This window comes from Callithrix jacchus, chromosome 4, assembly GCF_049354715.1.
Source record: "Callithrix jacchus isolate 240 chromosome 4, calJac240_pri, whole genome shotgun sequence".
Classification (NCBI taxonomy): Eukaryota; Metazoa; Chordata; class Mammalia; order Primates; family Cebidae; genus Callithrix; species Callithrix jacchus.
This window is the reverse complement of record NC_133505.1, coordinates 4,674,769-4,699,272: the sequence shown is the minus strand read 5'-3', so window position 1 is coordinate 4,699,272 and position 24,504 is coordinate 4,674,769. Positions and strand designations below refer to the sequence as shown.

The 24,504-nt window shown below is 43.4% G+C and overlaps 5 protein-coding genes and 1 pseudogene across 8 annotated transcripts in view; 2 read left to right on the top strand and 4 right to left on the bottom strand.

The window, feature by feature from the left end:
- The first annotated feature begins 1,011 nt into the window (after positions 1–1,011).
- LOC144582004 (histone H2A type 1-E-like) lies at positions 1,012–24,397 on the top strand (annotated as a pseudogene). Its single transcript, XR_013533620.1, has 2 exons — positions 1,012–1,075; positions 3,695–24,397. The product of XR_013533620.1 is annotated as a histone H2A type 1-E-like (transcript).
- Positions 1,012–24,504, top strand: part of HFE (homeostatic iron regulator) — a 59,887-nt gene continuing 36,394 nt past the window's right edge. For all 3 annotated transcript variants that reach the window (XM_078368140.1, XM_035297294.3, XM_054254747.2), the window contains exon 1: positions 1,012–1,075. The gene's annotated coding sequence lies outside the window, so the exon portion shown is untranslated. The remainder of the gene's footprint in view (positions 1,076–24,504) is intronic.
- Positions 1,175–2,025, bottom strand: LOC100403034 (histone H4). Its single transcript, XM_078368160.1, has one exon. It carries the CDS (start codon positions 1,989–1,991, stop codon positions 1,680–1,682), a length of 312 nt encoding a protein of 103 aa, XP_078224286.1. The 5' UTR covers positions 1,992–2,025; the 3' UTR covers positions 1,175–1,679.
- LOC144582003 (histone H3.1) lies at positions 5,236–7,869 on the bottom strand. The gene has a single exon (XM_078368152.1). It carries the CDS (start codon positions 6,310–6,312, stop codon positions 5,902–5,904), a length of 411 nt encoding a protein of 136 aa, XP_078224278.1. The 5' UTR covers positions 6,313–7,869; the 3' UTR covers positions 5,236–5,901.
- On the bottom strand, positions 7,425–7,869 carry LOC100402677 (histone H2A type 1-B). Its single transcript, XM_017970832.4, has one exon. It carries the CDS (start codon positions 7,815–7,817, stop codon positions 7,425–7,427), a length of 393 nt encoding a protein of 130 aa, XP_017826321.1. The 5' UTR covers positions 7,818–7,869.
- On the bottom strand, positions 17,904–22,902 carry LOC100401345 (histone H2B type 1-B). Its single transcript, XM_002746149.6, has one exon. It carries the CDS (start codon positions 22,846–22,848, stop codon positions 22,468–22,470), a length of 381 nt encoding a protein of 126 aa, XP_002746195.1. The 5' UTR covers positions 22,849–22,902; the 3' UTR covers positions 17,904–22,467.

The window sequence follows — 24,504 nt, the reverse complement described above, 5'->3', positions numbered from 1 at the left end:
ATATAGATCACATTCTATCCAGTTCCTTCTGCTGCAACTTTACAGTTCCCATTCCGTTACTATTAGAAACAATGCTGCACTACATTATACATATATCTATATCTATTTTTGAGACAGAGTCTCACTCTGTCACCAGGTGCCAGCAGGCTGGAGTGCAGTGGTGCGACCTCGGCTCACTGCAACCTCTGCCTCCTGGGTTCAGGCAATTCTCCCGCCTCAGCCTCCTGAGTAGCTGGGATTACAGGCACGCACCACCACGCCCAGCTAAGTTTTTGTACTTTTTAGTAGAGACGGGGTTTCACCATGTTGGCCAGGATGGTCTCAATCTCTTGACCTCGTGATCCACCCGCCTCAGCCTCCCAAAGTGCTGGGATTACAGGCTATATTTCAGTTTTCAGCCATCTCATTTGGTGTCAGCATTTATTTATTTGCTGATGACTCTCCCATTTTTATCTCCAGCCCAGACCTCTCACCTGAACTCACTGATTCAACTGCCTGTGCACTATGTCTTCCTGTCAAGAGAGGCTTGCTAGCAAAGTCACCAGGCAACAAAGTTTTTTTCTTGAAGTAGTCATCGACATATGTGTTACTAAATCAAAGATGCTGAATATTTTTCTGACTTCTAAATTTGGTCATTGAACTTTGAAACAGTTTTCCTAACTACGCTGTACAGTTTGAAATTTTCAGAATTAAAAAAATCACTTTTGTAATTTAAGGCAATTCCAATTTAAGGCAGGGATAGAAGACTGTTGGGTTGACAGGTACGGTGAAGACGCAAGTCATCTGAGAACCTGTATCAGAGGAGGCTTCCATGTTACAGCTACTGTCACGGACCTTGGTATCAAGAGGAAATTATGAGTCCTTATTTATAAAAGACTCCTTTAGTCTACTAAGTGAAAATTAAACTGCCTAGGCAGCGTGATTAGCAGAGCCTCCAGCCTGAGGACTTAAAATAGCAAAGCTGCTTTAACCAGCCGACTGCTGGCGGAGGGAGGGGAAGGGGTAGATGACGTCACTCAGCAGGACGCCAAACTGAAGTAGAAATGGAGGCGAAGGCTTCCGGCGCAACGGACAGGTAGGGGGGTTAAGGAGGGTAGGTTGGAGGGGGTTAATGAGGGCAAGGGTTACCAGGGAGGCTGAAAGTGCAGACGTTCGTTGCTCAAGTCAGATGTGCCTGGGAAACACGTGACTGTTTTAATCGCCCTACCCCCTTGCAGGCGGCTGCCACCTAAGCTCTTGTACAAATACTTAAAAGCGTATTTTTAAAACTAAAAAGGTGAACAATTTATTGCACTAGCGCTATACGGTAAAGTTGTTTGATGTGTCAAAAGCGCAGCATTAAAGTTAGTAGTTCACTTACAGGAAACGTAGGACAATATAGAACACTAATGCTGCAAGATGCCAGGGGTCCACACCCTTTACATTCTCCTCCGCTGGAGGAAACCTCAGTAGCCTGGGGAATCCCAGCGACATCTCGTTTGCTTAAATCCGACTGCTTCAGCAGCCGCCCAGACGTAAGAACCTGGTGTTTCCCGACTGGCCTATATAAGCGGTGCACACCAGGTAGAGTGGCTGAGAAAGCCAAAACATTGGTCTCAAAAAGAATACAGTCACAGCTTTTTTTTTGAGGGAGTGGGCGGCCCTGAAAAGGGCCATTGAGAAGAAAAATAAAGGAAAAATTAACCGCCGAAGCCATACAGCGTGCGGCCTTGACGCTTCAGCGCGTAAACCACATCCATGGCAGTGACGGTCTTTCGCTTGGCGTGCTCCGTGTAGGTCACCGCATCTCGGATCACGTTCTCCAGGAAGACCTTGAGGACCCCGCGAGTCTCCTCGTAAATCAAACCCGAGATTCGCTTAACCCCGCCACGCCTGGCCAGGCGTCGGATAGCCGGCTTGGTAATGCCTTGGATGTTATCCCGCAGCACTTTACGATGACGCTTGGCGCCTCCTTTGCCCAAGCCTTTGCCACCTTTGCCACGACCAGACATACTTTACAGGTTCTAGACCGAAGAAAAAAAATGCGAAAACAAACTAAGCCAGGAGCATTTATATGCTACCACCGGACCTTATTGAGAACTGAAAGCGGTAGCGAGGGTAAGGAGGCGTTGCGGCCTCACCCTTTGCTCCGCCCCTCTCAGGGCACTGACCTAAGGACTGTGAGAGAGAAAGTAGTTTCATTTTTTAATCGCTTTAGAGTTTTCCCTTCCCATTTACACTACTACTGTTTGAATATAAAGCTATACCTTCAAGTGTGAATTTTAATAAGGGCTTATATTAGGGCTTTCATTAATATGCCAGAGTGGTAAACTTTTTAAGTCCTTCACGTGCTTGAAGACATATTGACTATTTAAATGAAAGGAAATTTAAAAAAGGGCAGGTGGGCCTTCTGTTTTCTTGAGAGCTGACCTTTTGTTTCTTAAAAGCAGTAGGTGAAATTCTCATATATAAGATGATTCACTATGCTTTGAAGAAAGCAATATTCTTCTCAAGGATGGGAGGCTGAAGCCAAGAGAATTCTGTACAAACTTTGCTAAACAAGCCTTTCCTGGCAGCTTCTCTACCCCGTTATATATCCTAGCCTAAATTCCTTTGCTTTAGCGATTTTTCACAGTTTACTGTTCTTTGTCCAATTCATTATACAAACAACTAACTGCATTTTTGGGCCTTCATGTCTTTATGAGAGCACCTGTGCCCCGTAAAACTTGTGTTAAATAAACGCATATATCTTCCTCCTGTTAATCTATTTTATGTTAGTTTGATTTGCTGGTCCAGCCAGAGCCCTAAGAGGATAGGGGTGGAGTTTTCCTGTCCGTCCCTTCACACTGTACTGTCTCAGAAGAGGGTGGTTGTTAGCTATGTAACATTGCAACCATGCCTTCGTCTGTAAAACACTAGTTTTTTCATCAAAAACTGGTATTAACGGATGATACTCAGGGGATTTTTAATTACCTAATTTGAACAAGGCATGAGAACACAGACTGGAAAAGAGATATTACATAATATGGTTTAAATTTAGATGTTACTACTTAAACAATCTGTCCAGACGTTGGGATATTGCCCTGAACTCTCATTTTACTCCCAACACTCTGTTGCTACCAGCAAATATGTATGTCTTAGTAGAGACTGTTTTTAAAAATCACAGCCTGTAATAACTTACAAGGTGTTGACAGATTCTGTGTTTTCATATGTGACATGTTAAAATTGTCCAAAAACATTCCTTTGTTCTCTTTTCCAAGGTGGGTAACAATAGCAGCCTTCGTGCTTTCCCATAGCCAAGCATGGAGTGCAGTTCAAATCTCCATAAACTGTTGTTTTAAATTTCCTGAAAACACTCATAAATCATTTCTATTGGAAGAACTGGAACGGCTACTGCTAAATGCACCCCAAACTTGACTTTTTCACACAAATCTAACAAACCAAAACTGCTTTTACACTCCCAACAGCATTAGCTGTAAACTTCAGCCTACAGTATAATATTCGCTTTGTGGTGACTGGGGAGGAAAAATGCTGTTTAGCTGAAGAATTGGGAATAATCAGCATTTAAGGCAAACAATCTCTATGTTGTAGGGAGGCAAAACTTTACCTCTACTCTGTTACCTTCTCCAACTGGACCCGAGAATTAACTTGCCATAAAACAGATTAACAGAACAAAAACATACAAATTTGTTTTTATTTAATATAAATTTTATAGGACAGGAAAACACTTAAAAGAAAATGAAGACCCGGGGCCGGGCGCGGTGGCTCACGCCTGTAATCCCAGCACTTTGTGGCGCCGAGGCAGGTGGATCACGAGGTCAAGAGATCGAGACCATCCTGGTCAACATGGTGAAACTCCATCTCTACTAAAAATACAAAAAATTAGCTGGACACGGTGGCGCGTGCCTGTAATCCCAGCTACTCAGGAGACTGAGGCAGGAGAATTGCCTGAACCCAGGAGGCAGAGATTGCAGTGAGCCGAGATCATGCCATTGCACTCCAGCCTAGGTAACAAGAGTGAAACTCCGTCTCAAAAAAAAAAAGAAAGTGAAGACTCAAAGAAATGAGAAAAGCTAAATCTTTTCACATAAAGTTAAAGAGAGGCAATTGTGGGAAAGTAACTAAACCATATGGGTAGACTAAAGGAAAATAGCATTATTTTAACAAGGTTTGTAAATAGCAGTCTCTCAGCTATGACTCCCTGCTGTGTTTCTGCAGAATTATCTCAGCTATGATTCTGCTGAAGAATATTTCTTTTCTCCTGGTACAGGAAGACCATTTTTCACACTCAAATTTGTATCTCCTGTTTTTAGACAGAAAAGGTTAGATTAGAAGAATTGCCTTCTTGAATTTGCCATTTTTTAAGTGCCTTTAGCTCAAAAGAATTCTCATGCCACAGTGGCCTACTTTTGGGTGGCATATTCCACAATCACCCCCTTCTCATCTTCAATCTCACCTTAATTACTTCTCTAATACCAAACAATAGATTCTTAATGCAATGATATAAAAATGTTTGTTGCACTACTCCCCAATACGAAATGCTCAGTAAATGTTCTTTCACAACAGAGAATTTCATCCATTCTTTAATTTTTAAATATCACCTATAAATGAAGAATTACAGCAGAATCCTTGTTCTGTTGAGAAGAGGGCAAAGAATGTAGGTGGGGGTGGGGAGAACAGCTGGACTGAGCTACCAGCCCTGTCCCATCTTATCCTTAGATAGTAATGTCACTTTATTCTTTTATGCTATTCATCAGACACTGTACCGCCAACAACTTTTTTTCTTATAAAGAAAATGAAAGAGAAAAAAATCAAGCACTGTACATCAGATTCAGCACACCTGTAACTGGAAAAAACAAAATACTTTACCTTCAGCTGGGCCCAGGGCCTGGGGGCAGTCACCGTGGCATAGACCCTGTCCATTGGCATCTCTAACATACCCTGTCTATGGATAACAGATGTCTATGCCAGGTAGGGTCGCTTGTACAAGAATCAAGAAAAATGAAATGTGGAACACAAAGACATTCATTTTCATATTTTTAAAAATGCAAATATTTGGAAAACCAAAAACTGCTTTATTAAAACCTGGGACACACATGAATTTAAATAAATGATGAAATTCAAATGTAATCTTTTTTTGTGTGTGGTTTGTTGCCTGTTGGCCAGGTGATTTTAGCATGGTACAATTCACATTGTAGATATGGGCCAAAGAAAAAGGTGTAAAAAATCGAGTGCAAAAAAGAATGTGAGGCAGTCTTTGGAATTAAGTTTTAATGTTTGACACGATGTGGTTGTTCTCAAGTTGGCTATGTGATAAAAAATAACTACAATCACATAAAATATTAAAATGTTACAGTAAACGTTTTCGGTATTCCCAGCTCCATAATGTATCTTCCATACTCAATCCCCAACCTCCGAAAAAAAACAAACAAAAAAGAAATGGTTTTATAATTTGTAAATTCTAGATTTGAGTAACTACAGGCAAGAGCAAAAAAAAAAATCAGTGGCTTGTCATGGTGCAATCATGGAGAAAAAGCAATGCAACCAACTAGCCTATTTACGATAGGAGCAGAGCCATATATATAAAGTAACTAATAAAGGATTAAATTATGCTGTGTCAACAGTGACAGAGAAGTTACTAGCGAGCTATGGATAAAAGGGGAGAGCAGTGAGATCCTTGCCTCACATATTGCACCAGAATTCCGTTAATGTGAACAGCCAACGTTTTAAATACATATATATATATAATGAAAACCTAGAGGACGATGTATTAGGCTGAGAAAATCTTTCCAAGTATGTTTTGAGGACACAGAACCGTATTTTTAACGGTAAGACAGTTATCACAGCTACTTCCGCTGGAATAATTAGGTGGCTCTGAAAAGAGCCTTTGGGTTTTAGAGTGATCCAAAGTTAGTTTTACATTTACGCTCTTTCTCCCCGAATGCGGCGAGCGAGCTGGATGTCCTTGGGCATGATAGTCACCCGCTTAGCGTGAATGGCACAGAGGTTGGTGTCCTCGAAGAGCCCCACCAAGTAGGCCTCGCAGGCCTCCTGCAGCGCCATCACCGCGGAGCTCTGAAAGCGCAGGTCGGTCTTGAAGTCCTGCGCGATCTCGCGCACCAGGCGCTGAAACGGCAGCTTTCTGATCAGCAGCTCGGTGGACTTCTGGTAGCGCCGGATCTCGCGCAGGGCCACGGTGCCGGGCCGGTAGCGGTGCGGCTTTTTGACGCCGCCGGTAGCCGGGGCGCTCTTGCGAGCCGCCTTGGTAGCGAGCTGCTTGCGCGGTGCTTTGCCGCCAGTAGATTTGCGAGCAGTCTGTTTTGTACGAGCCATGGCAAAAAAAAAAAACAACCAGAGAAAAGCCCGCCTTCAGGAACGTCTGTGGAGGAGAGAGAGCTGCTCTTCTTTTATAGCATCAGAACACCAACTATTGGCCACAAGAAAATTCAAAAATCCCCGCGCCTTTCTTGGATTGGTCCATCTCTGTGCCTCGTTACAGACTAAGAGAGGCTTTCAGGTTGAGGAGAGAATTCAATGTCCTGCCCATTACTGGAACTGCTCTGACGTCATTTCGTTAACCACTTAGCTGCTAGATCCACTGTGGACAAAAGTCTTGAACGGAAAATGCTTTCTAAAGTCTTAAAATTTCCTACCATAGAAAGCAACGCGGAAACCTCCAATATTTTCTAGTTAAAGAAAAAAAGGAATCAAAGAATACTGAAGGCGAGTCGGGAAATTTGCATATGTGCTTTATTTAAAATGATAGATTTTTCTGGGTGTGGCAATGAGTAGTGTGGGCAATTAGAAAAATTCTCTTAGCCGGGCGTGGCGGCCTCTGCCTGTAATCCCAGCTACTCCGACGGCTGAGGATCGCTAGAGCTGGAGTTCGAGGTTGCAGTAAGCTGTTACCACACCACTACACTCCAGCTGGAGAGACGGGGCGACTCCAACCCAAAACGAAGCACCCCGAAAACCGATAAAAAGCTCATTTTGGCAAATACATGCCAAAACGTTCAGTGGTAATGTGTATTCTCTCAATTGCTGCAGAGAATTTGATGACATTTTCTCACATGGGGTACGGGGGTTCCAACATTTTCATTAAAAATACTAATTTATTACACTCACGGGTATAATTTTCTTTCCCCAAGATGTAGTTAAATGCTTGGTGTGAAGGTTAACGAGAATCATCCCTGTATGTTTTGCGTGCTGCGTGGCTTTTCTCCCACATACCTAGATATCCTGAAGAGGTTTCTAGGAACCAGATTTCTGCAGTGCAAATTACAGCGTTATAGGACCTTATTTTATCTCAGAAACGTGTACGGGCAGCATAATCCAAAGCGCAACAGCTCGTTTAACGGAAGTCGTAGGTGGCTCTGAAAAGAGCCTTTGTTGTTAGGCAGATTTCGCCTGCTCAGAGAAACAGCAGTGCTTGGAGCGTTAGCATTTCACTTTCCCTTGGCCTTGTGGTGGCTCTCAGTCTTCTTTGGCAGCAGCACCGCCTGAATATTAGGCAGAACGCCGCCCTGCGCGATGGTCACACGTCCTAGGAGCTTGTTGAGCTCCTCGTCGTTGCGGATGGCCAGCTGCAGGTGGCGCGGGATGATGCGGGTCTTCTTGTTGTCGCGGGCCGCGTTCCCCGCCAGCTCCAGGATCTCGGCCGTCAGGTACTCCAGCACCGCCGCCAGGTAGACCGGCGCGCCGGCCCCGACCCGCTCAGAGTAGTTGCCCTTGCGGAGCAGGCGGTGCACGCGGCCCACGGGGAACTGGAGCCCGGCCCGGGAGGAGCGGGTCTTGGCCTTGGCGCGAGCTTTACCACCTTGCTTGCCGCGACCAGACATGGTTTTTCTCAGCGAAAAAAGAAAATGCCCCACAAAAAATCGTAATGAGAATACCTTACGAGAGAAGGCAGAGAAGTATTTATACTGACTGGAGGTAGCCTGTGGGGAATGCTTTCATTGGCTAATGTGAAATACCCAATGGGAAATCAGAATCTGCATCCTTCATTTGCATGTAATTGTTCCATCTGGTGAAAGGTTTATATGTCTGACCCAATGACGAGTCTGGCTTGACGAGACTTCCACTGGAATACTAATAATTGACCCAATTGAGATTTTCTCAAAATACCTTTTTGTGGAGGTTTTGTGCTAGCTCTTTTGACTTTTAGCCGCTCGTAGTTTTCCAGGAGTGTGACTCATGCTTTTGGAAAGGAGTGGACTCCAACCAATTTCTAAATAGATAATATTTAACAAGTCCTTCAAACCGGGCGCGGTAGTTCTTGCCCGTAATCCCAGGACTTTGGGAGGCCTGGACTTTTTCGAGACCAGCGTGGACAGCATGGAGAAACCCTGTGTCCACTAAAATACCAAAAAAGGCCGGGGGGGTGGGGTGGGGACGGAGTCAGCCTTGGTAGTGCGCGCCTAGGGAGAGAGAAGGGGGATGTAGGAAAACTGGGGAAAATATATGATTTGGGAGAAAAATAAATGGGTGTTTCAAAGCGTAGGTGATAGCTGTGACACAGTCTGTCTAGATGGTGTTAACCTCCAGTCTCCTCTCTTAATCTTCTCTGGTTAATGAGATTGTCTAGAAAAGTGATTCTTGGCAACTAAATTCCTTTTTGAAATTCTGTCTAAGTTTTGAAATTTTTCATGAGAAGAATTCACAGAAAGCCCCTCTCTGAATGTACTGTTTCCTAGGTGCCTTCTGTTCACATGAGCATACCACAGTGGCATATTTTAGAGTTGCATTTCCTGAACTCTTGTAACACTGAATGAGGAGTCGAATCTTTCAGGAAATGACGGAACAAACACTTCATAACGTGGAAATACTCAAAATGGGATTATTATCATAAAAGTGTTTCTCCGAACTTCTGCCTTTTTGTCTCTAAGTCCCATTCTCCCCAGAGGTTAACCATAGAAACTAGGATTCCTCCTCAAGGTGGGCCATACAAACCAGAACTTCTTTTCCCCAGAGCCAGCTATAAAACGTAAAAATATCACTCTAAGGTACCTTGTTTGCCTGTAGGTCATATGACCACCCCCCCCCAACCATTCTAAAAGAGGGTCCTGTCGCATAACAAAAAGGAAAGAATGCTGCACTGAGATGTCAAGAAGAATCTTGACAGATAAGCCTTGCAGGGCTTCCCCACTCAGTCTGTTAGCATTAGATCATCTCCTATACAGCTGTTTATATTGCTGAACTTAAGCAATAAAAACAGGCAATTGCCCCTGTGTTTTTCAGTCTTCATTCTAAAAGCTCCTGTAAAGTTGTGATGAAATAAATGTTTACAACTTTTCTCCAATGAATCTGTGTTTTGCCAGGAATTTTCAATGAACCTTGGGAGGGCAAAGAGGAAGTTTTCCCTTGGCCCAGACGGTATTATTACAGTCATTACCTGGCTCTCTTGTTGAGGAACCTAAAATCAAGCAGGATTAACTAGAGAAATCTTGCTGTTTTCCTTTTACATTCCATGAGACAGGACCAGATGGCATCCGGACGAAGGTGGATGACTTGTTCCAGGAATTTCTGAGGTATCTACTACATCTGTCTTTGGTCTACTTACACTCAAACAGGATGGCAGAAGCAAAAAGAGCCACGGATGTAAGAAAATCTGCTGCTGGCTGGGCGCAGTGGCTCACACCTGTAATCTCAGCACTTTGGGAGGCCGAGGCAGGCGGATCACTTGAGGTCAGGAGTTCATAATCAGTCTGGCCAACATGGTGAAACCCCAGTCTCTACTAGAAATAAAAAAAATTAGCCGGGCGTAGTGGCGGGTGCCTGTAATCCCAGCTACTCTGGAGACTGAGGCAGGAGAATCGCTTGAACCCTAGAGGCGGAGATTGCAGTGAGCCGAGATAGTGCCTCTGTACTCCAGCCTCGGCTAGAGCGAAACTCCATCTCGAAAGAAAGAAAGGAAGAAAGGAAGGAAGGAGAAAAAGAAAGAAGGAAAGAAAGGGAAGGAAGGAAGGAAGGAAGGAAGGAAGGAAGGAAGGAAGGAAGGAAGGAAGGAAGGAAGGAAGGAAGGAAAGAAAATCTGCTCCTTACAATCAGGAGAAGGGCAAAAAATAAAAATTAAAAAAAGAAAATCTGCTCCTAAGACAACGCTGTCGCGGAATAATGGATTTGATTCAGAGACACTGTCAGGAGACTAAAAGTGCTCATTTTTAGTTTTTTTTTTTTGCATTTTCCCAAGTCTTCTGACCCTGGCGATATTTTTCCCCTCACAATATTCAACCTCCCTTTTCAAAATTATAATGATCTTCGCCGTCAACAATAGTAGTAAATATCAATAACCACTGGCTCATTTTCTTTAAAAAGGTGCAAGACTCATGATGGAGATGTTGAAAAGTTAGACACTGCCCTAAAGAGTTCATACTCTGAGAAGGGAGGACTTGGATACCTACAGACTAAATAGCAGTGCACATTCCACATACAAATCCAAGGTTCTGAGCAATAAATAATACAAAAGCACATAGAAAAGAATATTGATCACTGTAAATTAGAAGGAGTTCAGGAGGGAGATGTCCAGCATATATTTACTGAAAACCTGCTAAGTGCCAGAGTGTTCTAGGAGCAGGGAGCATAGCAGTGAAAAAGCAGACAGCAACCTGTTTCCTTAGGGTGCTACTTTTCTTGTACGGGGAGGTGCACAATAAGGGAAATGCATAGTAAAAATGTGGAGGTAAGTGATCAGTGCTATGGAGAAAAAGAAAGAAAGAGGATAGGAAACAAGAATACGGATAAGGAGGGAAAGCTTCATCAGGAGAATGCCATTCGAATTCACACCCGAAAGCCGTGAGGAAGCCAGCCAAGTAGGAAGAAGAAATACTTCAATAAAATGCCGAATGTTTTGGAAGTCCAGAAAATGTCAGGAACCAAGGGTTAGAAGGTATAGCAATTCTAACTTCCTGAACAAATTGTAGCCCTCGTTATGTACAAGGCTAGATAAAATTGAAACCGTGATTAAGTGTGGTGTTCGCGCCAAGGGCTCGAGACAGCTAGTTGACTAGCCCCAGTTTGGCTGCTGGACCTGTACTGCATTTCCTCACCTCGAGGGCTGTCGAGTGAGACAAAGGGCCGTGAGCTGAGTCACTAAAAGCGACAACAGAATGCAAAGCAAAGGCCTGCAGTTTATGAGGACATTGTGCTGTCTGCTTCCATGTCCCCCTTCAGTCTCTGTGTAAGCAATAAACTTGCTGCAATTGAAATGCCTAAGGAGCAGAGACCTCTGCCCATATTTTCCCTGGAGCCAAACCTTTGTTTTAGCTCCTGGTGAAAAACAGGTTTAACCAGCCACCTTAAGGGCGCCATTGTATCTTTGAAATGTAAAATCTTTGAAATGTAAACTACTACCACTAGCCCCCTTAAACTGCCTTCCGTGCGGATATCACAAACCCCTGATAACTATTTTTTATAGAGTTTCTGTTTCCTTTCTGTCTACCCCTTTCTTTCTTTCTGCTGAGATGAGGTAAATGTAAACAAGAACAAAGGTATAAAAGCTGTAACCCACAAAAATAAATTTGCTGCGTTTTTGGCCATAATCTTCACGCAGCCCTCCAGACTCTACTTTTCTATATTCTTTCTTTTCCGCGCACTCTCTCTCTCAGGTTGAACGAGACATCTACGTTGGCGGTCTCGGGGACTCCCGCAGGTCGGTAGTCCCCTGGCAGACGTGCCGGACCCCGACAATTAAGGGTAGCTTTAAAAACTCAGGCTAGAAAGCAGGAGTACATGCAGTCACAATATCAGTAATCTATACTCCATTTGGCCATGAATGAGAAAAACTGTTCACCTCATCCCAGTTACCTTGAATTAAGCAAAGCCACAAGTGCCTGGCATGTGCTATTAGAAAACAACTTGATGGGAATCCTTTCGGTAAGTGCATCAAAAACAGTAAATTCTAGGCAGTTGCCTTTGAATAACATACAAAAGGCAGATATTGGGGAAGGAGATATTGGGGGTTATTTATTCCTTATAAATATAAAAGGAAAATAAGTTATTTCCCAATAGCAACTCCAAATTCCAGGAGAAGTGAAAGCAAGACAATCTGATGCCTTATAGTTTGCAAAAAGAACTTTAAAAAAATCGATTATTTGCATAATACAATTCACCATTCAACACTCTCCAAACCAGTGCCCAGTAGCTACAAGTAGCTACTGAGCAGTTGAAAAAGGTACTTCAGATTGAGCTATTCTATAAGTATGAAATAGTCTTAGTGTGTTCATTTGTTCTGACATTACTATGAAGGAATCCCTGAGACTGAGTACTTTCTGAAGAAAAGTCATTTTTTGGCTCACCGTTCTGCAGGCTGTATGGGAGGTGTGGTGCAGGCATCTGCTACTGGCAAGACCTCAGGAAACTTCCAATCATGGCAGAATGTGAGGAGGAGCAGGCATATCATATGGTGATTGCTGAGCGAGAGAGGGTGGAGGTGCCACACTCCTTTAAACAACCAGATCTCTCATGAACTCAAGGTGAGAACCCGCTCATTACTGTGAAGAGTGCACCAATCCATTCATGAGGGATTTACCCTCATTATCTAAATACCTTTCACCAGGCTTCACTTCCAACATTGGAGATTACATTTCAACATGAGCATCAGAGGGGACAAATATACAAACCATATAACTTAGTATGAAGAAAGAGTGTAAAACATCTCAGTAGTATTTATTCATATTGAATATACATTATGATATTTTGATTATAAAAGTTAAAGAAAATATACTATTGAAGATATTGAAAATTAAAAATTACTTATATAAGTTGTAGTATATTTCTGTTGGACAGCGGAGCCTCCAACAGTGTTCTAAATGTGGCCTGTATTTGTGTGTGACGTAGGAGGGATCAGTCATGTAAGGTTTTCTTACTATAGTTACTGTCTCCATTTTGTGAAATTGTAACGGAACACCGCAGACTGGCAAACTTGTAAAGAAAAGAAATTTATTTGCTACTATTCTCAAACCTGGGAAGCAAATGACATGGCATTAGTAGGTGGTGAGGGCCTTCTTACCGCGTCATAGCATACTGAGAGAGCAAGAGTGTGTCAGCTCAGGTGTCTCTTCCTCTTCTTATAAAGCCACCAGTCAGTCTAAAGGAAATCAAAATATTTTACCACAAAATATATTTCTTTGACATGTTTTGAAATGGCTGCTGCTCATCCATCAGGCAGAAACCGGTTGCAAAGCTGTCTTAAATGGGAAACATTTACATCTGTAGGTAATCTCCTTTCATGCAGCCTCTCCTCCTCTCATTTCTATGCCTTTCCCAGATCCAGAGAGACTGAGAATCTAACACTTAAAAATCTCAAAAGGAACATTTAGCATCTATTCTCCCTGAGGGAGGCTTTACCTACATGACAAGGACACCTTTGCAAGCCAAACCTCTTCTGCCTCCCATAACCTGTTTTACCAGAATCTAAGCCCTAATTCTTTCTTTTACCTCATAAGCATCTGTAACTCATTTGGAAGTTAGGTAATTAATTCTGAAGGCTCCCACGTATATACGTTGAATAAATTCGTATGCCTTTTCGTCTACTTTTTTTTGTGTGTGAGACAGTCTCACTCTGTCACCCAGGCTGGAGTGCATTGGCGCCATTTGGGCTCACTGCAACCTCTGCCTCCCACGTTCAAGCAATTCTCCTGCCTCAGCCTCTTGAGTAGCTGGGAATACTGGTGCATGCCACCATGCCTGGCTAATTTTTGGTATTTTTAATAGAGATGGGGTTTTACTGCATTAGCCAGGATGAGCTTCAGCTCCTGACCTCATGATGTACCTGCCTCGGCCTCCCAAAGTGCTAGGATTACAGGCATGTGCCAATACACTTTTCACCTATTAATCAATGTGCCTTGTCAGTGATTTCTGACAAACATTTAGTGGGCCAAGAGCCTATGTCCCCCACACTACCCTTCATGAATTTAAGCCCTAAGATATCAATAATTGCATTGAATGTGTATAATGTAAATACACAAATTAAAAATACAGTTTGGCCCAGTGGGTAATAACGAAGGCCCCACCTGTACACTGTCTGCAGGAATCTCACTTCAAATATAAACATCATGCAGGTTGAAATTAAAAGTTGCAAAACGATATACCATATAAACATTAGGCAAAAACTGCAAGAGTATCGGTATTAATATCTGTGATCTGAGAGACCAAACTAGGTGCTCCTATGCCAATTAAGACTCTAAGATGAAGGAAGGAAAGTTACCTACTGGTTGAGGGTTCACGGTCTGCCTGGCATGGCAAATTCTTAAATTCCGAAGACTGCAAAAAACCACACTTGCTAAATTCCTTAACTATAGGAGCTATCAGAAGCTCTTGTAACTCTGATTTATAGTCCAGATCACTACAACTCGGATTGAACAGAGGACCAACTGGATGCACATTCTTTTCTTACAAGTAACTGTAGACCTTAAGCCAGTTTCAGCCAGCTTGTAGAGGCAGCTGTGAATTTTGTTTCTATAGTTGATATAAAGAGCTAAATTCCACCTCATTTTAACCTAAAACCCCACCTCAAAGTGAACATGGGAGGTATGTTACACACGTGTTTATCTATAGTAAATGCACTCAGCACCCCTCATAATGTATATAGCGAGCTGTCCACCCAAACCTGCTGAATATGTATGACTCTTTGGCTTGATAAAGGCCCTTTGAGGCATAAAAACACCCAACCTGCTCTTCCTCTCCCCAAAGGGAGAGTAATTTTGGCCTGTTCTGGGACGGTCTCTTCCTGGCTTGCAAGTTAGCATTGCCAGGAATTCTCTCCTTTCTACTAGTTAGCCATCCTGGTGGTCTTTTGGATGATATATCAGATAAGAATACTTTGGAGCACAATGAAGTACTAGGGACAGACCGGGATGTTACATAATGATAACAGAGTCAATCTAACTGGAAAACCAAGCAATTCTAAATATATATACACTAAATAACAGAACTGTAAAATATGTGCAGCAAAAACTGATAGAGCCGAAAGGAGAAATAGACACACACATGATTTAAAGGTAGAGATTTCAACACTCGTCCCCCAATAATTGATAGAACAATGAAACAAAAAAATTATCAAATGTATAGAGCTCAATAAGTGACTATATTACTGATTTTAATCTGTTAAACAATGATAATAGTATTCATACATCACTGAGTTTTGGTGACGACTGAATGAGTTTATACTTGTAAAGAACTTCGAAATGTAACTGATATATCGTAAGCCCTCAGATATAGTAATCTATCAATACATGGAGCTATCTATTTAAAATAATGTATATAAGGCAACATCCCAAAAGGAAATGGGCAAGAATCATGAGTAATCAAACCATAATAGAAGAAATGTTATCAAAATGCACAGTCTCAAATAATAATTGTCTTAAAAACAATGAGATTTAATTGTTCATGTTTGAAATTTGAACAGACTAACACACCCACTGTTAAAGAGCACTTGTGGAAGTAAGGAAACAACACCCTTCAGTGGAGAGTGTAAACAGACTTTGAGGAGGCAATTTGGCAGCATATATTAAAACCCTAAATATGTATATCATTGGATGCATGATTCCTACCTCTGTTTTTGGCGTTACAGCAATCTTGTGTGTAGAGAATTACTGAAAAGCATTTTCATGATAACATGGTTCTTAATTTTTATTTTTTTGAAACAGAGTTTTGCTCTTGTTGCCCAGGCTGGAATGCAATGGCATGATCTTGGCTCACTGCAACCTCCACCTCCCAGGTTCAAGCAATTCTCCTGCCTCAGCCTCCCAAGTAGCTGGGATTACAGGCATGAGCCAACACCCCGGCTAATTTTTTATTTTTAGTAGAGGTGGGGTTTCTCCATGTTGGTCAGGCTGATCTTGAACTCCCAACCTCAGGTGATCCACCCACCTTGGCCTCCTAAAGAGCTGGGATTATTAATCGTGATCCACCTCGCCCAGCTTCATAATTTCTAAAAAGATAAGATCAATCAATAAAGGGCAATTACCTACTTCCCCACAATGAAATGCCATTATGAAAATAATCATTTTGTTTCTGAGCCAATGTAGGAAGGGGAAAAAAAGATCATTATAACCTGTTTTGATACTAGAAAAGTGATATATAATCTCTCTTATAGAAGATTTACATATTGGTTTGAATATACTTGCACAAGGTAAAATTTCTGTGAGCTTGGCCACCAAAATATCCTGAATGATAAAAATTACAATTGATGTTTATATTGCAGGGGGAAAAAAATTCTTTTTTCTCACCCATCAGTAAGTTCATGCTTAAGGCCCCTATTAAAAAATACAGATTAGCAAAAGAAAAGCATACGAATGTATTTAATTTATATTTTTTATTACATGGGACCCTTTAGGAATGAAAACCTGAGGCCGGGTGCAGTAGCTCATGCCTGTAATTCTGGCACTTTGGGAGGCTGAGGCAGGTGGATCATGAGGTCAAGAGATCGAGACCATCCTGACCAACATGGTGAAACCCTGTCCCTACAAAAAATACAAAAATTAGCTGGGCATGGTGGTACATGCCTGTAGTCCCAGCTACTGTGGAGGCTGAAGCAGGAGAATCATTTGAATCCAGGAGGTGGAGGTTGTAGTGAGCCGAGAACGTACCACTGCACTCCAGCCTGGCGACAGAGGTTCTGTCTCAAAAAAAAAAAAAAAAAGAAAGAAAAAATAACGGAGAACTTGAAGGAGAGGGAAATCTTTGTATTTTATGGTAAGTTTGGTGAAGTGCATAGTTGTGGATTAATATGACTGACGATAGGCATGTGATCTAATGGTAATAAACTGAGGAAGACATAGCAAGACCTCTTTGTTCAGATTCTTCTTTGTGTCCCTATGTCTTCAGAGATCATTTCTTTCCTTCAAATATACAGAGGGTATCTCTGACATGAAGTTCTTATGATCTGCATCAGGACAAGGTCAGAGAATTCTTATTTCAGGTTTTATGGCCTGCTTCAGGGAAGAAGGGTAAGAGGAAAGTGAGAATGACCTTCCTGCTTCTCAGATGTGAAAGTGTCATATTTTGGCTTAGTATGTGCTGAACCCCAACAAAATATTTATTTAAAAGTATTTTAGTAGTTATTATGATTTTAAAATAATGGGCAGGAATTATTTTTCCAGGAAGTTAAAAAAAAACACTTCACTTAAACATATATATCATTTAATGGATAGGAAAGACCAAGAAAAACATATCAAATTCAGCTAACAGATGCTGAAGGCAGCACTGAGATGTCTGTGACATCTTCTTCTTAGATTCCTTATCTCCTGTCTCCTTTCTTTCCCAATTTATGAACAGTTCCTGGGCCTTCTATTATCTGTCTCCTCGTGGGCCTTTATTTTTCACTAATTCTCAGTTAACCTATTTTCAAATTAAAATTCTCCCAAGACAGTTCCATATAGTTCCATTTGTCCAGAATTTAGCCAAGGATAGCTACTTTTCTTCCTGTCTTTACAAATTCTGCTTTCTGTTTTCAGATCTTTCTCCATTGTTGAGTGGGGAGGAAAAAATAAATCTTTCCATGACTATATGGAGAACTGGAGAGAAGTACAGGTTACTTTTCTCTCTTTTGCTTTGTAATCAGAGACTGCAGCTCTGGGGAAAAAGTTGGAGTTTATTAGGGAAGGGGTGTATAAACCCTTCTCGCTTCGCTCAGGGTGATGGGCTGGACCCCGGTCTTGCTGTGTTGAAAGTTGGAGCCTCCTCAGAATCAACTGGGAAGGTTAATGAGCATTTCTGCCTTATTTTCTCTCCTTATGGAGTCCAGGAATCTGATTTTGTTAAAGAAAAGTACCTATTCACTTGTTGGGGTCCGGCACGTCTGCCAGGGGGCTACCGACCTGCGGGAGTGCCCAAGACCGCCAACGTAGATGTCTCGTTCAACCTGAGGGGGAGAGTGCACGGAAGTGAAAGAAAAAAGTAAAGCGGAGTCTGGAGGTCTGTGTAACTTATGGTCAAAACGCAGCAAGTTTATTCTTGTGGGTTACAGCTTTTATACCTTTTTTCTTGTTACATTTACTTTATCTCAGCAGAAAAGTGGTAAACAGAAAGGAAATAGAAACTCCATAAAAAATAGTTATCAGGGGCTTGTGCTAACCGCTCACAAAGCAGTTTAAGGGGGCTTGTGATATTAGTTTACAAAGCAGTTTATGTTTTTCAAAGATACACAGTGCAAGCAAACAATGGTGCCCTTAAGGTGGCTTGTTAATCCTGTTTTCCATCAGGAGTTAGATCAAAGGCTTAGCTCCAGGGAAAATATGAGCAGGGGTCTCTTGTCCCTCTTAGGCATCTCAATTGCAGCAAGTTTATTGCTTACACAGAGACTGATAGGGACATGAAAGCAGACAGCACAATGTCCTCATAAACTGCAGACCTTTGCTTTGCATTCTGTTTATGCCTCAGTGACTCAACCTGAGACCTTTGTCTCAGCTCGATGACCCTCAAGAGGGGGGAGTACAGATAGGTCCAGCAGCCAAGATGGGGCGAGTCACGCTAGCTGTCTCAAGCCGTTGGTGCGAACACCACGTATTCACTTATTAAAGATCAGCCGAGTACTAGCAGATGCGGCAACACATCCTAGCTTTGAGTTTAGAAGACCTAGGTTTGTGTGTTGGGTTGTCATTTATAGGTACTGTTTTAGATAAAACACCAAGTATTCTTGATTTCTTATTTCAAAGAGAAAAGGAAGGAAGGAAAGAAAGAAGAAAAAAGAGGAGAAGGGTGTCAGAGGTATTACAGCATGAGCGACTCCATTCTGGGCGAGTGCTCGGAAAACGAGGCTGGGCCTTGCTGGGCTGCATTCCCAGAAAGCCAGGCATTCTTTGCCTCTAGATGTTTATGGTTAAGGGAACAAATTAATAATGTTTACTAAACAGACCCAGACTTGGGAGTGTCCGGATATCCTGATATCTGGAGAACAAAGACATTCCTAATTTTGTTTAAAGATAATAATGTCGATTCTTGCAAAATATAGTAACCAAGAAAATGAATCCTTTATCAAAACCCTTGTGGCAGAGCACATCTCCGCACACGTACAGGCATTGTACCGAGGGTGGATGCCTTCCTCCTCTTACTTTCTGGAACGTCCTGCTCTATCTATGGAGTAGCTGTCCTTTCACCACTTTACTTTCTTAGTAAACTTTGCATTGCAGACAGGTCCTGAACTCTTTCTTGGGCAAGATCCAAGAACCCTCTCCTGGGGTCTGGATTGGGACTTCTTTCCTGTAACATATTTCTGGCGACCATAGAAGGGACTGCAGTGCAGAAATCCTGACCCAACAGCTACCTTTGGGGAAGTGTTGGAGTTCTGTAACAAAGGAAGAAGGCAGGCAGGCAACAACATTTATGAAAGATAGTATGACAAAACAATTTTGACGTCCAAAGTTCATAGTTTTTAAATTTAATTTTTTTAAACAAGTCATGCCGGGTTTTCTTTTGGGGGGTGGTGGTTTTTTCTCACTCTGTTGCTCATTCTGTTTTCAGGTTGGAGTGCAGTAGCACTGTCTTGGCTTGCTGCAACCTCTGCCTCCCAGGCTCAACTGATTATCCCACCTCGGCCTCCTCAGTAGCTGGAACTATAGGCATACGCCGCCACGCCCAGCTGATTTTTTGTATCCTTTTGTAGAGATGGGATTTTTGCCCTGTTTCCCAGGCTGGTCTTGAACTGCTGAGCTCAAGTGATCCACCTGCCTCAGCGTCCCAAAGTGCTGGGATTTACAGACGTGAGGCACCACACCTAGCCGAAAAGTTCATTTTGAAATGCTAATATTATCAGGTCTTACTCCTCTAGGGAAGATCAGTTTCTTAAAATGCAGTCTCAATTCCTTAGTAATATTTTGGGGGAAGGTGTTTGTTTTATAATTTAAAAAAATTATTGATTTTTAAGCCAAGCGTCTCTTTCACAACAATAGTTTGCATATACAGTACTAGGATGGGAAGTGCTTCACATACAGTTGGTCATTGAGAGTTTGGGTGACATTCAGATTTTTTTATTTTTTTATTTTTTTTGAGACAGGGTCTAGCTCCTCACCCAGGCTGGAGTGCACTGGCACCATCACAGCTAGCTGCAATCTCTGCCTTCCAGGCTCAAGTGATTCTCCCACCTCAGTCTCCCCAGTAGCTGGGATTACAGAAACGTGCCACCACGCCTGGGTTAACTTTTAAATTTTTTGTGGAGACAAGGTCTCACTTAGTAGCCTACACTGGTGGACTCCTGGGCTCAAGCAATCCTCCCACCTTGGCCTCCTAAGGTGCGGGGATTACAGGCATGAGCTACATCACACTCGGCTGAGAACCTGTTTTAAAACATTCTTTTTTTTGAGATGGAGTCTCGCTCTGTAGCCCAGGCTGGAGTGCAGTGACATGATCTCAGCTCTTTGCAACGTCTGCCTCCAGGGTTTAAGCAGTTCTCTGTTTCAGCCTCCCAAGTAGCTGGGATTGCAGGCACCTGCCACCAAGCCAAGCTAATTTTTGTATTTTTTTGTACTACACATGGGATTTCACAGTGATGGCCAGGCTGGTCTTGAACTCCTGACCTGTGATCCCCGTTTCCCACCCCCCGCCCCAGCCTCCCAAAGTGCTGGGATTACAGGCGTGAGTCACCGTGCCTGGCCCTAAAATATTCTTAAAAATTAAATCTGGGCCGGACGTTATGACTCATTCCTGTCATCCCAGCACTTTGGGAGGCCAAGGCCAGAGGATAGCTTGAGCCCAGTAGTTCAAGACCAGCCTGGGCAACATAGGAAGACCCTTTGTCTCCACAAAAGGTAAAAAAATTAACCAAGTGTGGCGGCGCGTTTCTATAGTTCCTGCTACTCAAGGGACTGAGGTAAGAGGATCGCTTGAGCTGGGAAGCCGAGACTGCAGTGAGCTATGATGGCGCCCGGGCAACAGAGCAAGATCCTGTCTCAAAACAAAAATAAAAACTGTTTGAGAAACTCTATTTCTTCATCCAAAGACACTGCTGAATGTTACCTACACATAATGCCCATAAATTCCCTCAGAATGCTCCCCTCTGATTCCCCCACCCACTCCTACTTAGTGAGCAGTCAACAGATGTCTTTTCTTCTTGCATTTCTTCCCCAAGCCCCAGACTCAGGGGAGGCCCATTGACTCCTCCTCCTCAACCAGTGCCCTTCCTACCTTTTTGTAGCTATATTGTCTTTGGCATCCCAGATTCCTCGAAAAAAGTTTCCCTCTCCAAGTAGGGTCCTCCTAGTAAGATTTGCAGTGGCGCCAGATGTGGAAGGGCACAAAATTTAAACCCCTTCTTCTCTCGCAGAGCTGGAAATTTGAAAGTTAAGCGGCCTAGGAAATGGAAATCCTGATTTCTGGGATGCATGAAATACGCACGCTACATAAACTGTTGTCATTGATAAACAATAAGGGAAGGGCCGGGCGCCGTGGCTCAGGCCTGTAATCTCATCACTTTGGGAGGCCGAGGTGGGCGGATCACGAGGTCAGTAGATGGAGAGCAGCCTGGCCCACATGGTGAAACCCCTTCTCGGCTAAAAATTTAGCTGTGCGTGGTTGCTCGAGCCTGTAGTCCCAGCTACTCGGGAGTCTGAGGAAGGAGAATCGCTTGAATCCGGGAGGCAGAGGTTGCAGTGAGCCGAGCGCACCACTGCACTCTAGCCTGAAGAGAGCGGGACTCCGTCTCAAAATAAGCAAACAAACAAACAAACAACAATAACGGGAAACCACTACAATTTCATTTTGTAGAGCAGGAAATATACCCCATAAAGGAGGCCGGGAAATCAGACTTCGATTAAGAATTTACCGCGTAGGCAAGCTGCAGGAGCAAATATGCCTATATGCCCTCATCGCTTAGACTTTTCTGCCCCCCTCCCCCGTATCTCACAAGGGGTTAACGACCAATGACCTCCACAGAAACACTGTACCCTGAATTCCATTATCTGCTTCATTACTCAGGAAGGAAATTAGTTTCCTGTGCCAGTACAGGCAGGGAGTAGTGACCGTATGAAAGGAATTAGTCTACCCGAAGGCTTACCGAGGGGGGACAAAGTCTGTTAAATGAAGATGAGAAAGCCTTATTCGGGGTGCGTATTCCTTAAAGCCGAAGGACCCTCCACGTGTCTCTTTCCCAGACTAGAGTGCAGTAGCTCGATCTCGGCTTACTGCAATGTCCGCCTCCCGGGTTCAAGCGATTCTCCTGCCTCAGCTTCCCGAGTGGCTGGGATTACAGGCATATGCCATCATGCCTGGCTAACATTTGTGTTTTTAGTAGAGACGGAGATTTAGCATCTTGGTCAGGGTGGTTTCAAACTCCTGACCTCAAGTGCTGGGGTTGAAGGATTGTGCCTCCGTGCCTGACCCCGTCCAATTTAACCTTGGCTCTACAACTTGCCTTCGCTAACTTTCCAGGTGATCCTGTAGAACGAAAACAGAACAGCAATAGCACCACTCTAACAGGGTTATGGTTATAGCTCTGTTTTTGACAAAGTAGGTGGCTCTGAAAAGAGCCTTTGAATTTGGAGGTGCCTACACAAGCACTTATTTGGAGCTGGTGTACTTGGTGACGGCCTTGGTGCCCTCCGACACGGCGTGCTTGGCCAGCTCCCCAGGCAGCAGCAGGCGCACGGCCGTCTGGATCTCCCTGGAGGTGATGGTCGAGCGCTTGTTGTAATGCGCCAGGCGGGAAGCCTCGCCCGCGATGCGCTCGAAGATGTCGTTGACGAAGGAGTTCATGATCCCCATGGCCTTGGAGGAGATGCCGGTGTCGGGGTGCACCTGCTTCAGCACCTTGTACACGTAGATGGAGTAGCTCTCCTTGCGGCTGCGCTTGCGCTTCTTACCATCCTTCTTCTGCGCTTTAGTGATGGCTTTCTTAGAGCCCTTTTTAGGAGCTGGAGCAGATTTAGAGGGTTCGGGCATTGCTTTTCTGAAGCAGAAGAGAAACGCTAACAGCACGCTCCAGGACGGAGTAGCAGAGAGAACAGTTCAGAGTCCATATATTTATAGTCCTGAAATTCAAATGATGGTTTAAGAGTTGTCACTTCTCATTGGACAAAAGAAACAATTTCACAGAGGGGTGGGGTTTATGCAAATACGGAAATTACGTTCTTTTTTTTCTAACGGACACAGAAACCCAACATAACTGACAAATAGGATAGCTTCTTATTGCAGCCTTCCACTTTGTATAAAAGGATTTGTTGAAGAGCTAACAAGATTTTGCTGTTTGCATAGATTGCTATGTCCGTATGTGGAAAACAGGGAGATAAAACTCGAGCTAAAGCAGAAACTTGTTGTCTGCCAGCGAGCTTGCAGTTTCCAGTAGGGCAGAGTCCGTCGTCTTTTTCGAAAGGGCAATTACGCTGAGCCGGTCGGAGCCGGCGCGCCGGTGTACCTGGAGTACCTGGCCGCCGAGGTCCTGGAGCTGGCGGGCAACGCCGTAGTGAAAACCAGACCCGCATCATCCCGCGCTACCTGCAGGTGGCCATCTGCAGCGACCGGGAGCTTAACAAGCTGCTGGGCCAGAGTCATTATCGCTCAGGGCTGTGTCCTGGCCAATTTTCAGGACAATTTAAGTCCTGCTCCAGAAAACAGCTATCAAGGATGAGGGCAAGTAAAGTTCTCTCATACCAGAAAACGTACCTTACACTTGAAACGGAATTTTTTCAGAGCCGTCCGCAGTTTCACGAAAAAGGATGGTATCTGACTTGGTATTTTTTCGGTTTGGTTTGTTTTGGTTTATTTTGAGACAGTTTTCGCTCTATCACCCAGGGTGGAGTGCAGCGGCGCGAAATCGGCTCTGCAATTTCCGGCTCCCGGAGGCGATTCTCATGCCTTAGCCTCACTGTGTAGCTAGGATTACAGGCGCCTGCTAACACACCCAGCTAAATTTTGTATTTTTATTTGAGACGGGGTTTCACCATGCCAGGGTCGTCTTGAACGCCTCCCATTGTCCCCTGGCCTTCCACAAATGTTGAGATTACAGGAGTGAGCCACCGTCCCCAGCCTACTGGTATTAAAAAGTTTCGAGAAAATAATGCCGTAAGAAATAACACTGTAGAGTAAACAAAGTGAAACTCAGGGCAAACCAAAATAAGACATTTTGAGAACAAGCAGGGTGGGAATGTGACTTGGACTTGGATAACAAAGGGCAAGGACACTTGCTGTTGGCTAGTAACGTAGAATTTTCATTCTCTGAATTGAAGCATTTTCAAACGAGTCAGTAAACGTTTCTGGTAGTCTAGTGAGTATTCACCAGCATTGATAACTGGCGAGACGGTCAGAAATGCAGAATTTAAAGTCCGACTCAAACTTACCGAGTCGTAATTTACATTTTAACAATCCTTAGATGCTTTGTTATGCATACTGTTCTTGGGTACTGGATAAACTAGAATTTAAGATAATATCGCTTCAGATAACTGAAAAAGGACCAGGCGGGCTGTGGACAGTTCATCCAATAAGATTGTCTAGTAATGAACCAATCAGTGAGGGCCACTCTTCAGCCAATGATTTTATCGCGCGGGACTTTTGAAATATCACAGGCCCAATCAGAATGTTTCTCACTCTATATAAAGGCAA